The 14,681-nt window shown below is 38.7% G+C and overlaps 1 protein-coding gene across 3 annotated transcripts in view; it reads left to right on the forward strand.

Moving 5' to 3' along the window:
• Window positions 1-12,394, forward strand: part of LOC101844738 (disintegrin and metalloproteinase domain-containing protein 29) — a 30,263-nt gene extending 17,869 nt beyond the window's left edge. For 2 of the 3 annotated variants that reach the window (XM_040742296.1, XM_005075206.3), the window contains 2 exons: window positions 9,139-9,228; window positions 9,639-12,394. In XM_040742296.1, coding sequence (XP_040598230.1) covers window positions 9,787-12,072 — 2,286 coding nt within the window. In that variant the 5' untranslated portion in view covers window positions 9,139-9,228; window positions 9,639-9,786 and the 3' untranslated portion in view covers window positions 12,073-12,394. The remainder of the gene's footprint in view (window positions 1-9,138; window positions 9,229-9,638) is intronic. The other variant, XM_040742297.1, reaches the window with a different exon arrangement.
• Window positions 12,395-14,681: the final 2,287 nt, after the last annotated feature.

Here is a 14,681-nt window from a genome sequence, read left to right on the forward strand (position 1 = left end):
TTTCAGGGCTGACCATTTGAAATTATTCTTAAAAACAAAATCAGTGCCCTAAAACCTCACTTCTAAAGCTTTTAATATCCCTTTACATTTTTTGTGTGTTTTGAATGAAGACCTAAGAAAAAGATATACTGACCAACAGAATAGAGCAAAGGGCTCATTTTATATGTGTGGTTAATCACATTTATGATGAGTGTATTTTGATAACTTTTATAATATGAGATTGAAATTGATCAACATGAATAATTAATTATTTTCAGGATAGAAAGTTAATGCACAAATCTCAGTAACTTTCTATTCACTACAACAAACTATTTATGGAAGAAATCAGGAAAATAATTTGATTCACAATGTCTACAAAATAAAATAAACATAAGTTTAGGTATTGGCCTTGTGTTCAGATTACTAATTGCTGTGCATATAGTGGTAGTAGTGATGGAAACACGTAAAAGGTAAATAAAGATTGTGTGTTAATCTTAGACGTTTTGCTGGGGATGACCCATGCTTTAATTTTCATTTCTCATAAGACATTAAAAAGCAAAACAAAACAATAACAATAACAACAACAAAAAGAAACACTGTTTCATGGAGATCTTAAGTATTTAGCCTAATATATCATATTCTACAACATACACTTACCATATTACTGATTCACCATAAAAGTTGAGTTTTTTATACTAATTAAGAAAATTTTATAAGAGAAAACTCCAGGAAATTAATTTTACGCATCTTAGATGTCATTATTCCATATACCACATACTTTGCAATCAGTATAGCCAAAAATAAAGCAGTTATCAATGTTTGAATACCTGCTAAATGATTTTCTCCTTTCTTTACATGAACATAAATATGCAAACAATATTAAGATTGTATATCACATGTCAACAATAATGACATATTTAAGGATACTTAAAAGATAACAGTGGCTTCCTACATGATAGTGGATTTAACAGTAATTTAACTTCATGATTCGGAGAAGGACATTTTTCTTCTGAAAAAAATAACGTTCATTTCTGTTACATTTGTTTCACCTGTGTCATGAATATGTTTTGATAATAAATTGGTAACATCTGTTAGGTACCCGTATCACAGTGAACATGATGCTCATTTTTTCAAAGCAAGTGACACCTATTATTACACTAGTTTCCTTTACCTTTACCCATTCTCCTTCTGCCTTTTAAAATGAATTGTCTGCACATTTCCCTTCTTTTCCTTTTTCCATCTTCTCCCCATCCATCCCTTACTTCTTCCTTCTTTTCTACACTCTTCCATCCCCACATCATTTTCTTTCACATTTTACTTCCAGGAATTGAACTCGGGATTACAATGCTAAACACTACATGCAAGGTTCCAACCCCTCTATTTATCAAGTTGCCTTTGATGGCTATGTCTGCATTAAGACACATAGTCAGGCTGAAGAGATGGCTCAGCCATTAAAGGCTGGGCTCACGACCAAAAATATAAGACATATACTCATATCCCCTTAAGCTTAAAATTTTGGAGAAAAAGCGTTAACTAACCTAGTTATTCAAATACGTGTCTTGTAGATAAACAGAAACAGCCCTAAAAATCCTATTCTGTGTTGTCTCCTGCTCTGAGTGATTAAAAAAGAGGATTTGGGGAGCTATTAAGTTTCACTCAGGTTCTCAGGATTCTAAACAGAGTCCTTATGTACTAGGTCAAGTGTCGTTAACCTGTTATCACAGGCAAATGAGATTTCCTGTTCTTTAGATTGCAACCCATAAACTTGTCATAATCATAGAAAGTACTGAGTCACAATAATGGCAAGTCTATTGTTGTGGAGCAGAACTGTGTCCTTCTGAATTCGTAAGTTAACGCCGTACTGACCAATATGATGAGCATTGGTAAGGAACTATGTTTAAAAAGAGATCTTGTTGGAGGGACTCTCATGATTACTGTCCATTATGAAGAGCTACTAAGGAGTTTGTTTTGATTCTTTCTCCTTCATATTTTCTCTTCTATTTCCCTACTCTTCCTCCTTCCCTTATTTCCATTCTCCTTTGCAGCTCTGTGTCATATGAGGATACAGGTCAAGGTGGCTTCTCCTACCAGGAAGAGTACTGTCATCAGAGCCCAAGTGCATTGGCACCCTTGCCTTAGAATCTCCAGTTTCTCTAACCTTAAAAAGCAAAGTTTTTCAGCTTAAGTAACCTACTCTATGACATTTTTGTCAGAGATGTCAATATTATCCATTAGATTTTAGTACCAAGAAACAACATCTTCTCATGACCAAGTATGGAAATGGATTTGAAATTGAATGATGGTTAGAAACTGCTAATTTTGAGGCACGAACTAGAAATGTGACTGTTAACAATTATGATTTGGTGATGGCTCAGAAAGACAAAGGGGAGCTTAGACAGAAAAATTCATTGTTTTTTTCTGGAGGAATAAAAGCAATCATGAACAGAGATGTTGACAGAGGTATGGGGCTTTTAAAGACATTTTGGTAGCAGTAGATTGGAAAGTAATAGAAGACAGTTCTTGTTATGAAGTGTTGAAAAATCTTGCTGAAGTCTTGTTTTGATGAAGCTAGTGTCCTGTGATGTGACTGAATAAGTCTCTGATGGCATTTGGACATGTGTATGTGACATTTCAAAGGAACATTCTGGTTTGTGCAGACTGATTACAGTAAATAGAACTGGTATATTTATTGAAGAAGGGGTTGGTAATGTAACTAAGAATCAGAGATTGAGTATTTGGCAAAATTATCAGCCTATATATCTTAGAAGAGGAGAATGACTAAAGAAACAATTCAGAAATTATCCATCAGGGTTTTCTCTCTGTTTCTGTCTCTGTCTGTTTCTCTGTCCCCCTCTCTCTCTCTCTCTCTCTCTCTCTCTCTCTCTCTCTCTCTCTCTCTCTCTCTCTCTCTCTCTCTCTCTCTCTGTGTGTGTGTAAAACAGAGATAGATAAAATGAAAGGATGTTGACTTCAAAAGGTCAGAGTGCAGCACATTTAGATCTTTGGGGTTGTAGCTTATGCAAGACATAAAACAGTAATATCTAAGTCTGTTCTGAAAGCTACAAAACAGAAGATAATTATCAAATAGCCTGGACAGGCCTTGCAATCTCCACATAGCTGTTTTGTAAAGCACAAAAGCTGTTATTATTAAAACAAACATATCAAGCATTTCTTTCACTGCGTTTATCTCAGATGCCATGGTTACACCATTTGCTTATGTTAACCCGGAGCCATGAAAGTCCACAGTTACATAAATTTGCCCTATCTATACTTTCTCACTCTAAATCTGTACCACCCTCTGTCTTTTTGTTGTCATTGACCTATTGAAAACAAACAAGTTAGGTGTCTAGGAAATGGTACCATATCTTGATATATTTATTTTATTCTCAGATTATCATTAATTTCTCCTCTATTATCTGTTTTATAATATAAATAGAAATTAATTCTTAAAATTTGATTAGGTAAGAATTTAAACTTTTAATGGGGATAATTCATGTTCTCATATTTATTTTAAGCACAAAAACTAGTGTTATCCATTTTTGACAAGCAAAGATTCTCCAGTGTATTCGGGGAGTAATAGTATTTTTCTTTTGTAACATTACAAATAACTTTTTGTGTCATGTCTCTAATAATCTGCCTTACTTAGGTATTAATACTATTCTGCATTATCTTAAAAACTAATGATTAACTGGTAAAGAAAATATGATGAAAAGAGACCCAATGACATTGTTTACTATCAAATGTATTTATACTTTAAATTGACATAAAATTTTTGTATCATCAAGTACATGATGTTTTGAAACTGTTTTTGTTTTTTACGTATTTATTTTTCTATTTAAATTAGAAACAAGCTTATTTCACAAACCCAGCTCCCTCTCCCTCCTCTCCTCCCCCACTCCCACAAGTCCCACCAGTCACCCACCAAATCCCCCACTCTGTTCCCCAGGAAGGGTGAGGCCCACCATGGGGGATCTCTAGAGTCTGTCATTTCATTTAGGGTGGGGCCTAGGCCTTCTCCCAAGAGTCCAGGTAGAGAGAGCATGCCTCATTGCATAGTTTGCCAGTTGGTGTCATCCTTGTAGATCTTTGAAAATCTCTGTTACTGGCTTTCTTGAGTTCAGCTCAGTACTTAACCGAGGGAGTCTGCCTCTTCTTCGATCAGCCACTGAATGAAGTTTCTGTTTCCCAGACTCTCTGGACATGGGATTGTAGGCTGGCACTCCCCAGATCTATGTCTAAAATCCATATATGGGAGAGTACATGCAATGTTTCTCTTTTTGTAACTGGGTTACCTCACTCAGTATGGTTTCTTCTAGTGCCATCCATTGCCTGCAAATTTCAAGATTCCATTGTTTTATTTCTCCTGAATAATACTTCTTTGTGTAAAGGTACCATATTTTCTCCATTCACTATTCAGTTGAGAGGAATCTAGGTTGTTATGAATGTAGTGGATCAGACGTCCTTGTTGTATGAATGTACATCTTTTGGGTATATGCCCAAGAGTGGAATTTTTGTATCTTGTTCCCATTGGACTGTTCCCATTGGACTGATTCCCATTATGCTGAGGAATTTCCATACTGATTTCCAAAGTGATTGTACAGTTTGGCACTCCCACCAGCAGTGGAGTAGTGTTCCCCTTTCTCTACATCATCTCTAGCATAAACTGTCATTAGTGTTTTTGATTTTAGCCATTCTGACAGGAGTAAGAGAGTATCTCAAAGTGGTTTCGATTTGCATTTCCCTGAAGGCTAAGGATGTTGACCACTTTCTTAACTGTCTCTCAGCCATTTTAGACTCCTCTATTGAGAATTCTCTACTTAGTTCTGTAGCCCCTTTTTTTCTTCAATATATGTTTTAATTTAAATTAGAAACATGAATGCTTCACAGGTCAATCCCAGCTCCCTCTCAGACCCCTCCTCCCTTGTCTCTCCACCACCCCTTCAGCACCCCCCACCCAATCCCCACATCATTCCCCAGGGAGGGTGAGGTCCTCCTTGGGGGGGGGGAATCTCCAAAGACTGCCATTTCATCCAGGGCAGGACTTAGGCCCCTCCCCATGTGTCCAGGCTGAGAGAGCATCCCTCTATTTGGAATGGGCTCCCAAAGATCATTTATACACCGTGGTAAACACTGATCTACTACACAGGGCCCCAGTAATTTCTGTGGCCTGCTCACTGATACTACATTCATGAAGTCTGGGTCAGTTCGCTGTTGGCCTCTCAGCCATCAGTCTGGGATTCAAGAGCTCCTCCTTATCTGGTCAGCTGCCTATGTGGGTTTCATCATCATGGTCTTGACCCCTTTGCTCATTACTCCTCCATCTCTGTCACTAGGTTCCAGGAGTTCAGTTAATTGTTTAGCTGTGAATATCTATCTCTGCTTCCGTCAGTCGCTGGATGAAGATTCTAGAATGGCATATAAGGTAGTCATCAATGTAATCTTTCCACTATTGCTTAGTTTGCCATTTGGTGTTATCTTGTAGGTCTCTGGAGATCTCACTAGTGTCAGCTCTCTCCTCAAGCCTATAATGACTTGATCTATTATGGTATCTCTCATCCTGCTCTCCTTTATTCTTACCTCTACTAAACCTTCCTGCTCACCCATACCTTCTTCTCCCCTCCTCTTATGCCCCTCTCTTTTTCCTGGTTCCCTCACCCCTCCCTCGATGTTCCCAATCTGCTCAAGAGATCTTGCCTCATTCCACTTCTTTGGGGTATCATGCATCTCTCTTGGTAACCTCCTTGTTTCCCAGACTCACTGGCACTGAGATTGTAAGCTGACACTCCCCTGATCCATATCTAAAATCCATATATGAGTGAGTACATACCATGCTTGTCTTTTTGTGTCTGGGTTACCTCACTCAGGATGGTTTCTTCTAGTGTTCTCCATTTGCCTGCAAATTTCAAGGTTCCATTGTTTTTTTCCACTGAGTAGTACTCCATTGTGTAAATGTACCACATTTCCTCTATCCACTCTTCAGTTGTGGGGCATCTAGGATGCTTCCAGGATATAGCTATTACATATAATGTAATGCTGCTATGAACAGAGTGGAACAGGCATCCTTGTTATGTAAATGTGAATCTTTTGTGTATATGCCTAAGAGTGGAATTGCTGCGTCCCATTTTCCTGAGGAGTATCCATACTGATTTCCATAGTGGCTGTATGAGTTGACACTACCACCAGCAGTGGAGGAGTGTTCTCCTTTCTCCACATCCTCTCAAGCACAAACTGTCGCTTGTGTTTTTGATTTAGGCATTCTGACAAGAGTAAGATGATATCTGAGTTGCTTTGATTTGCATTTCCCTAATGGCTAATAATGTCGAGCACTTTCTCAAGTGTCTCTCAGCCATTTTATCCTCCTCTATTGAGGATTTTATATTTAGTTCAGTCCCCTACTTTTCTGGTTTTGTTGTTGTTGGTGTTGTTTATTTTTGTTATTCGAGATAGGGTTTGTCTGTATTGTTTTGGAGGCTGTCGTGGAATTCGCTCTGTAGACCTGGCTGGCCTGGAAGTTTCAGAGATCCACTTGCCTCTCCCTCCCGTGTGCTGGGATTAAAGCCATGTGCCACCAACGCCCAGCCAGTCCCCCACTTTTTAATTGGATCCTTTGGTGTTTTGGAGACTTGCTTCTTGAGTTCTTTGTAAATTTTGAAGATCAGTCCTCTGTCAGATGTGGGGTAAGTGAATATCTTTTCCCATTCTATGGGCTGCATTTTTTTCTTGTTGACTGTGTCCTTTGCCTTATAGAAGCTTCTCAGTTTCAAGAGGTCCCATGTATTAATTGTTGACCTCAGTATCTGTGCTACTGGTTATGTACAGGAAGCAGTCTCCTGTACCAATGTATTCAAGGGTACCTCCCACATTCTCTTCCAAGAGGTTCAGTGTGGCTGGATCTATGTTGAGACCTTTGATCCATTTGGACTTAAATTTTGTGCACGGTGATAGACATGGATCTATCTGCAGTCTTCTACATGCCAGCATTCAGTTATGCCAGCACCATTGAAGATGTTTTCTTTTTTCCATTGTATAATTTTAACTTCTTCATCAAATATCAGGTATTCATACATGTATGATTTAATATGGAGATGTTCAATTCAATTCCATTGGTCTACCTGTCTATTTTGTGCCAATTCCAAGCTGTTATCAGGACTATAGCTCTATAATAGAGCTTGAAGTCAGGATGGTGTTGTCTCCGGATGTTGCTTTGTTGAACAGGGTAGTTTTGGCAATCCTGGGTCTTTTGTTTTTCCATGTAAAGTTGAGAATTGTTCTTCCAAGATTTGTGAAGAATTGTGCTGTGATTTTAATGAGGATTGCATTGAATCTGTAGATTGCTTTTGGTAAGATTGCCATTTTTACTATGTTGATCCTACCTATCGAAGAGCATGGGAGATCTCTCCATTTTCTGATGTCTTCTTTAATTTAAAGACTCAAAGTTCTTGAGATACAGGTCTTTCACTTGTTTGGTTAGTGTTACCCCAAAGTATTTTATGATGTTCGTGGCAATTGTCAAGGGTGATGTTTCTCTGATTTCTTTCTCAGCCCTTTTATTTTCTGTATATAGTAGGGCTACTGATTTTCTTGAGTTGATCTTGCATTCTGCCACATTGCTGAAGGTATTTACTAGTTCTAGGAGTTCCCTTGTAGAATTTTTTGGGTCACTTACGTATTCACTATTTTCATATCATCTGAAAATAGTGAAAGTTTGACTTCTTCCTTTCCAGTTTGTATCCACTTGATCTCCTTTTTTTCCTTATTGATTTAGCTAGAACTTCAAGTACAATATTGAAGAGGTATAGAGAGAGTGGGTAGCTTTGTCTTTTTCCTTATTTTAGAGGAATCTCATTGTTTCTCTCCATTTAGTTTGATGTTGTCTGTTGGTTTGCTATATAAGGCTTTTATTATGTTAAGGTGTGTTCCTGTTATCGTTGATCTCTCCAAGACCTTTATTATGAAGGGGTGTTGGATTTTGTCAAAGGCTGTTTCAGCATCTAGTGAGATGATTATGTGATTTTTGTTTCTCAGCTTGTTTTTATGGTGGATTACATTGATGGATTTTCTTATGTGGAACCATCCCTGCATCCATGGGATAAAACCTACTTGATCATGTTAGATGATTTTTCTGACGTGTTCTTGGATCTTATTTGCCAGTTTTTTATTGAGTATTTTTTCATCAATGTTCATGTGAGATATTGGTCTGAAGTTCTCTTTATTAGTTGTGCCTTTTTGTGGCTTGGTTGTCAAGGTTATTGAAGCCTCCTGAAAAGAGGTTTGGCAACGACTCTTCTGCTTCTATTGTGTGGAATACTTTGAGAAGAATTAGCATAAGCTGTTCTTTGAATTTTTTTGTAGAATTCTGCACTGAAGCCATCTAGATCTGTACTTTTGTTGTTTGGGAGACTTTTGATGACTGCTTCTATTTCCTTAGGTGTCATATGTCTATTTACATTGCTTATCTGTCCTTGATTTAAATTTGACAAGTTATATCTATCCAGCAAATTGTCCATTTCCTTTAAATTTTCGAATTTTGTGGAGTACAGGTTTCCAAAGTATGGCCTGATGATTCTCTGGATTTCCTCAGTGTCCATTGTTATGCCCCCTTTCATTTTTGATTTTGTTAATTAGAATGATCACACTCTGCCGTTTGGTAAGTTTGGATAAAGGTTTGTCTATTTTCTCAAAGAAACAACTCTGTTTCATTTATTTTTTGTATTGTTTTCCTAGTTTATACTTTATTGATTTATGTTTCAATTTGATTATTTCCTGTTGTCTACTCCTCCTGGGTGAGTTTGCTTCTTTGTGTTCTATAGCTTTCAGTTGTGCTGTTAATTCTTTAATGTGACTATTCTCCAGTTTTTTTGTGGGCACTTAGTGCTATGACCTTTCCTGCTTTCAAACTGTCCCATAAATTTGGGTATGTTATCTCTTTATTCTCATTGAATTCTAGGAAGTCTTTAATTTCTTTCTTTTTTGAGGGGGTGTGTTTTCAAGGCAGGGTTTCTCTGTATTGCTTTGGAGTCTGTACTGGAACTCACTCTGTAGACCCGGCTGGCGTGGAACTCACAGAGATCCACCTGCCTCTGCCTCCCGAGTGTTAGGATTAAAGGTATGTGCCACCCACGTCAGGCTTAATGTCTTTTTATTTCTTCTTTGATCCAGGAATGGTACAATTGCCCAATATTCAATTTCCAGGTGGTATACTTAACTGCTGAACCATCATCTCTTCAGGCTCTGATTTTCAAGAATTAAGTAAGTACAAATGCCAATCAATTTCTTCTTTCTTTCCTTTCTTCCTTCCTTCCTTCCTTCCTTCCTTCCTTACTGTCTGTCTGCCTCCAGGGTCTTTCTATATATCCCAATCTATCTTTGAACTTTCTATCTCCTTCCTCTTCTTAAAAGTGCTGACATTCTTGACTGCTGCCACTCAAACAAAATCTTTAATCATTCCTTGACCACAACACAAACTATTTTTATTCCTTCTCTCCTTCCCTCCCATCCTTCATTCCTTCCTTCCTTCCTTCCTCCTTCCTTCCCTCCCTTACTCTTCCCTCCCCCCTCTCCCTCTCTCTCTCATTTCCTCCTTCCTTCCTTCCTTCTTTCTAGCCATGCTTTCATAACCACTCTTGTCCATATTGGCTTTTATTTTATTTTACTTACAGGAATACAGAACTAATGATTTGACCCTTCCAGATGACAGATGCCTGATTATGAACCCCACACACTGGACAGCCTAGTAGGATTCATATTAACAATGACTCCCAGACCTTAGTTCTTCATTGAAAACAATGATTTTATAGGCACATATTCATGATGACTGTGGTTGAAGCACGGTTATTCAAAAGGATCTTGTTCCTGACACAATTGTTTGGAATTTTTCTGTCTTTTCTTGGACTCCCTCTGACTGGACATCAAAGCTACTACAGTTCCACAGAAGTGGTGATTCCCTTGAGGCTACCTGAGAAATCCAGTGGCATGGAACCTCCAGGCTGGATCTCCTATAGCTTGAAACTTGGAGGCCAGAGATATATTATCCACATGAAGATCCAGAATCCGTTTCTAACCAGGAACCTCCCAATGTTCACCTACTCTGACCAAGGTTCTCTGCTTGAAGATTACCCTTTTGTACAGGATGACTGCTATTATCATGGTTATGTGGAGGGTGACACAGAATCCTTAGTTTCACTCAACATTTGTTTTGGGGGCTTTCATGGACTATTAGAGATAAATAACACTGCTTATGAAATCATGCCCAAGAAATTTTCTACCAAATTTGAACATCTGGTAAATAAAATGGATAGTAATAACACAAAATCAAGTATTTCCAGCCTTATGCAAGATAACATAACATGTCAAGTAGAGTTACAAAAAACTGGTAATTCCGCACTCAAGCAAATTGGTTTTGAAGGCTGGTGGACCCATGTTAGAATTGTTGAATTCGTAGTGGTGGTGGATAAGACTCTGTATGAACACTATCAGAGTAATGACACAGTAATGATGTCAAATCTATATTCTGTGATAAGTATGGTGGATGCCATTTATGATGTAATTGGTATTAAAATATTATTGGTTGGTTTGGAGGTTTGGAATAAAAAAAACCCTATTGTAGTAGATGATGTAAGAAAATCTCTTAAGTTATATTGCCAGTGGCAAGTTTTGAACTTTCTTCATCGATTAAAACATGACATCACTCATCTTTTCATATACAGGCATTTGAGAGGATTAAGTGGCATAGCCTCAACAAGTGGGGTGTGTGATCCAATCCGCAGTTGTGCACTTGTTACTTTCATAGACAGAACTTTAAACCTTCGTGCCCTTGGAATTGCTCACCACTTAGGTCATAATTTGGGCATGAACCATGATGATGAGACATGTAAATGTAGATACAAAAGATGCATAATGGACATTAGTAACCCACCAATAACCAAATTTAGCAACTGTAGTTATAATTATTTTTGGTCTCATACTGCAAGGGAGGCAAGGTGTTTGATGGAAAACATGTACACAAAGGATATCTTTAATCTGGGGCACTGTGGAAATGGTATTGTTGAAGATGAAGAGCAGTGTGACTGTGGATCTTTACAACACTGTGCAAAAGATCTCTGCTGTATGCCAAACTGCACTCTGAGTTTGGGGTCTACCTGTGCCACTGGACTTTGTTGTAAAAACTGCCAATTTTTGCCAGCAGGGGAGGTGTGTAGAAAGCAGGATAACATATGCGATCTTCCAGAGTGGTGCAATGGAACATCCCACACGTGTCCAGATGATGTATATGTGGAAGATGGAATTCCCTGCAATGTCTCAGCGTATTGCTACGAAAAGCGATGCAATGACCGTAATGAATACTGTAGGAGGATTTTTGGCCAGAAAGCAAAGGCTGCAAATACAAATTGCTACAAAGAAGTACACTCTAAAGGTGATCGGTTTGGCCACTGTGGTCTTCAGGGACCTGGGTACGTAAAATGTGAAAACAATGATGCCCTCTGTGGAAGACTTCAGTGTGATAATGTGACAGAAATTCCTCACATGAAAGAACACAGTACTGTGCACTTTGCTGTGGTCAAAGGCTTGCCTTGTTGGGGCACCGATTACCACATTGGGACACGCCTAGACGACTTTGGCGATGTGAAAGATGGCACAGAGTGTGGTCAAGATCATATCTGCATCCGTAGGCGTTGTGTACATTTATCTGCACTGGATAGCAATTGTTCACCTACATTCTGTCATAGGAGGGGCATCTGCAACAATAAACATCACTGCCACTGCAACTATTTGTGGGATCCTCCTAACTGCATGGTAAGAGGCTATGGAGGTAGTATTGACAGTGGCCCACCTCCCAAGATAAAGAGGAAGAAAAAGGTTTGTTACCTGTGTCTACTTCTGCTCTTGGTTTTGTTTATTTTATTATGTTGTCTTTGGTGGCTTCTTCGTCATAGGGAAGAAAATCAAGAAGAACCCCAAATCCAGCCTACATCTGAAAAAATAGATGAAGCTTTAAGCACACGAGCTAGTTCAGTAGCTTCCCAGAGTCTACCTCTGTCAAGAATAGCATCATTCCTGACTTCAAGAACTTCATCTATAAAAAGTGTCAAATAAATATTAATCACTATGGTTCTCTTTATTCTTCGCTATTTTAAGCAACTTGATTTCTGTAACTTTGTTCTTTATATTTCCAAGGCGAAATTGTATGAATGGTGTGGGTATTTTTCAGGTTTTTGCCTATGAGATCTATTATCTCATTTTATAAACTTTAATTGCTATTGGCACCATTTCTGCTACAGCAAGTTTCTTCCTATGGCATAAGAGGGCAATAAGATATGAGAATGTGTAAAATATATATATGTATTAATCTTGCTATGTTAGAGTTTCTTGAATAACAGATTTTACATTGATAGTGATACATGCTTTTAACTCTCCAACTGTTTTTTTGAATAAATTCAATGCACAGCAAAGTTATTTTGAGTTCCAGAGATTCCAGAGAAATTGTCTGACATGTTACTCCCCGTAATGTGAATCCCAGCTATTTGAGCATTTCCAAAGTATCTAAGCAATAGTCCTAGAGGCCTGAGTCTAAGATCATGGAGACAACTACACAGTTTTGAAAGTTGAAGTAGCCCCAAGTTTTCTTTTGTTTCTTTACTATATACGAAATTATCCTTCTCTAATTAGTTAGTCATAATTAATTAGGAACACCGTTTCTCTCTTAATTTGTTCTGTTTTCTTTTTCAGTAACTCTGTAGCCATTTTTTATGCTTAATTATTTTTCTTCTAAATCATTGTTATGATCTCTCTTTTCCTTTTTCCCTCTGTCTGCCTTGTCTCCTGCACCCTATTTAAAAAAATATTCTTGGTGTGGTTGAAACAGGAAGATTGAGGACACTTCATAAATCATTTTGCTTTAGTTTCTGGTTCTTTTATTTTTTCATTTTATTGTCATTTTCTACCTTTGAAGAATTATCTAAACTTATAGGTAATTTGATGGGAATTATAGTGCCTGTTCAACTTCAGAGTTTCTTTGGTTGAAAATAGGATGACAATATAATTTTAGGTAAAAACAGTTAAATCTGTGAAGGTTATACAATGCTGAATGGAATTTTTCACCAGCATTTTTAAATTTAAATTAGAAACAAGCTTGCTTCACATGTCAGTCCCAGCTCCCTCTCCCACCTCTCCTCTCCCCCCTTCAACCCTCCCCCAATCCCTTCTTACCCAATCCCCACTCCACTCTGCAAGGAGGGTGAGGCCCTTCATGGAGTGTCTGCAAAGTCTGTCATATCATCATATATAGGCCCTCCCACATGTGTCCAGGTGGAGACAGCATCCCTCCACACGGAATGCGCTCCCAAACTCCATCTAGATTACAGGGATAAATGCTGATCGATCTATTGCCTGCAGCTCCAAAGAATGCCGAGGCCTCCTCACTGACACCCTCGTTCAGGGGGTCTGGATCAGTCTCATGCTGGCCTCTCAAACATCAGTCTGGGGTCCATGCGTTCTCCCTTGTTCAGGTCAGCTGTGTCTGTGGGTTTCACCCACCAAGTCTTAACCTCTTTGCCAATCATTCCTCTCTCTCTGCAACTGGTTTCCAGGAGTTCAGTTCAGTGTTTAGCTGTGGGTGTCTGCCTATGCTTCCTTCAGCCACTGGATGAAGGCTCTAGGATGCCATACAAGGTAGTTGTCAGTCATGTTATCAGGGAAGGTCATTTAAGGTAGCCTCTCCATTATTGATTAGATTGCCAGTTGGTGTCATCCTTGTAGGTCTCTGGACATCTCACTAGTGGCAGACCTCTTTTCAAGCCTATAATGACTCTTTCTATTATGGTATCTCTCATCCTGCTCTCCTCTATTCTTCCCCTGGCTCAACTTTCCTACTCCTCCATGTCCTACTCTGCCCCCTCTTCACCTCCTCTCTTTCTCCCAAATTCCTCCCCCCTTCCCCCCTGCTCCCAACCCTCTCAGAGGATTCTGTCCTGTTCCTCTTCTCTGGCTTACCATGCATATCTCTCTTAGGGACCTCCCTGTTCCCAAACTCTCTGACTGTGGGATTGTAGGCTGGCAGTCCCCTGTTTCATGCCTAAAATCCACATATGAGTGAGTACATACCATGCTTGTATTTTTGTGACTGGGTTACCTAACTAAGGATCCTTTCTTTAGTGCCATTCATTTGCCAGCAAATTTCAAGATCCCATTGATTTTTTTTCTGCTGAGTAGTACTCCATTGTGTAAATGTACCATGTTTTCTCTACCCACTTTTCAGTTGATGGGCATCTAGGCTGCTTCCAGGTTCTGGCGATTACAAATAATACTGCTATGAACATAGCTGAACAGATGTCCTTGTTGTATGAATATGCATCTTTTGGGTATATGCCTAAGAGTGCAATTGCTGGATCTTGTGGTAGACTGATTTCCATTTTCCTGAGGAATCTCCATACTGATTTCTAAAGTGGCTATACTAGTTGGCACTCCCACCAACAATGGAGTGTTCCCCTCTCTCCATATCCTCTACAGCATAAGCTGTCATTGGTGATTTTGATTTTAGCCACTAAATGGATTTTTAAAATGTTATAAAATATTACTTTTATTTTTGAAATTATATAAATAGATCAATTCCTCTTTCCTTTTCCTTCCTCCAAACTCTACCATATACCCTTCCTTATTCTCTTTCAAATTGATGGTCTTTTTTCATTACTCATTCTGTCTGTCTG

The sequence above is a fragment of the Mesocricetus auratus genome, unplaced genomic scaffold (genome assembly GCF_017639785.1).
Source record: "Mesocricetus auratus isolate SY011 unplaced genomic scaffold, BCM_Maur_2.0 Super-Scaffold_6731, whole genome shotgun sequence".
Lineage (NCBI taxonomy): Eukaryota > Metazoa > Chordata > Mammalia > Rodentia > Cricetidae > Mesocricetus > Mesocricetus auratus.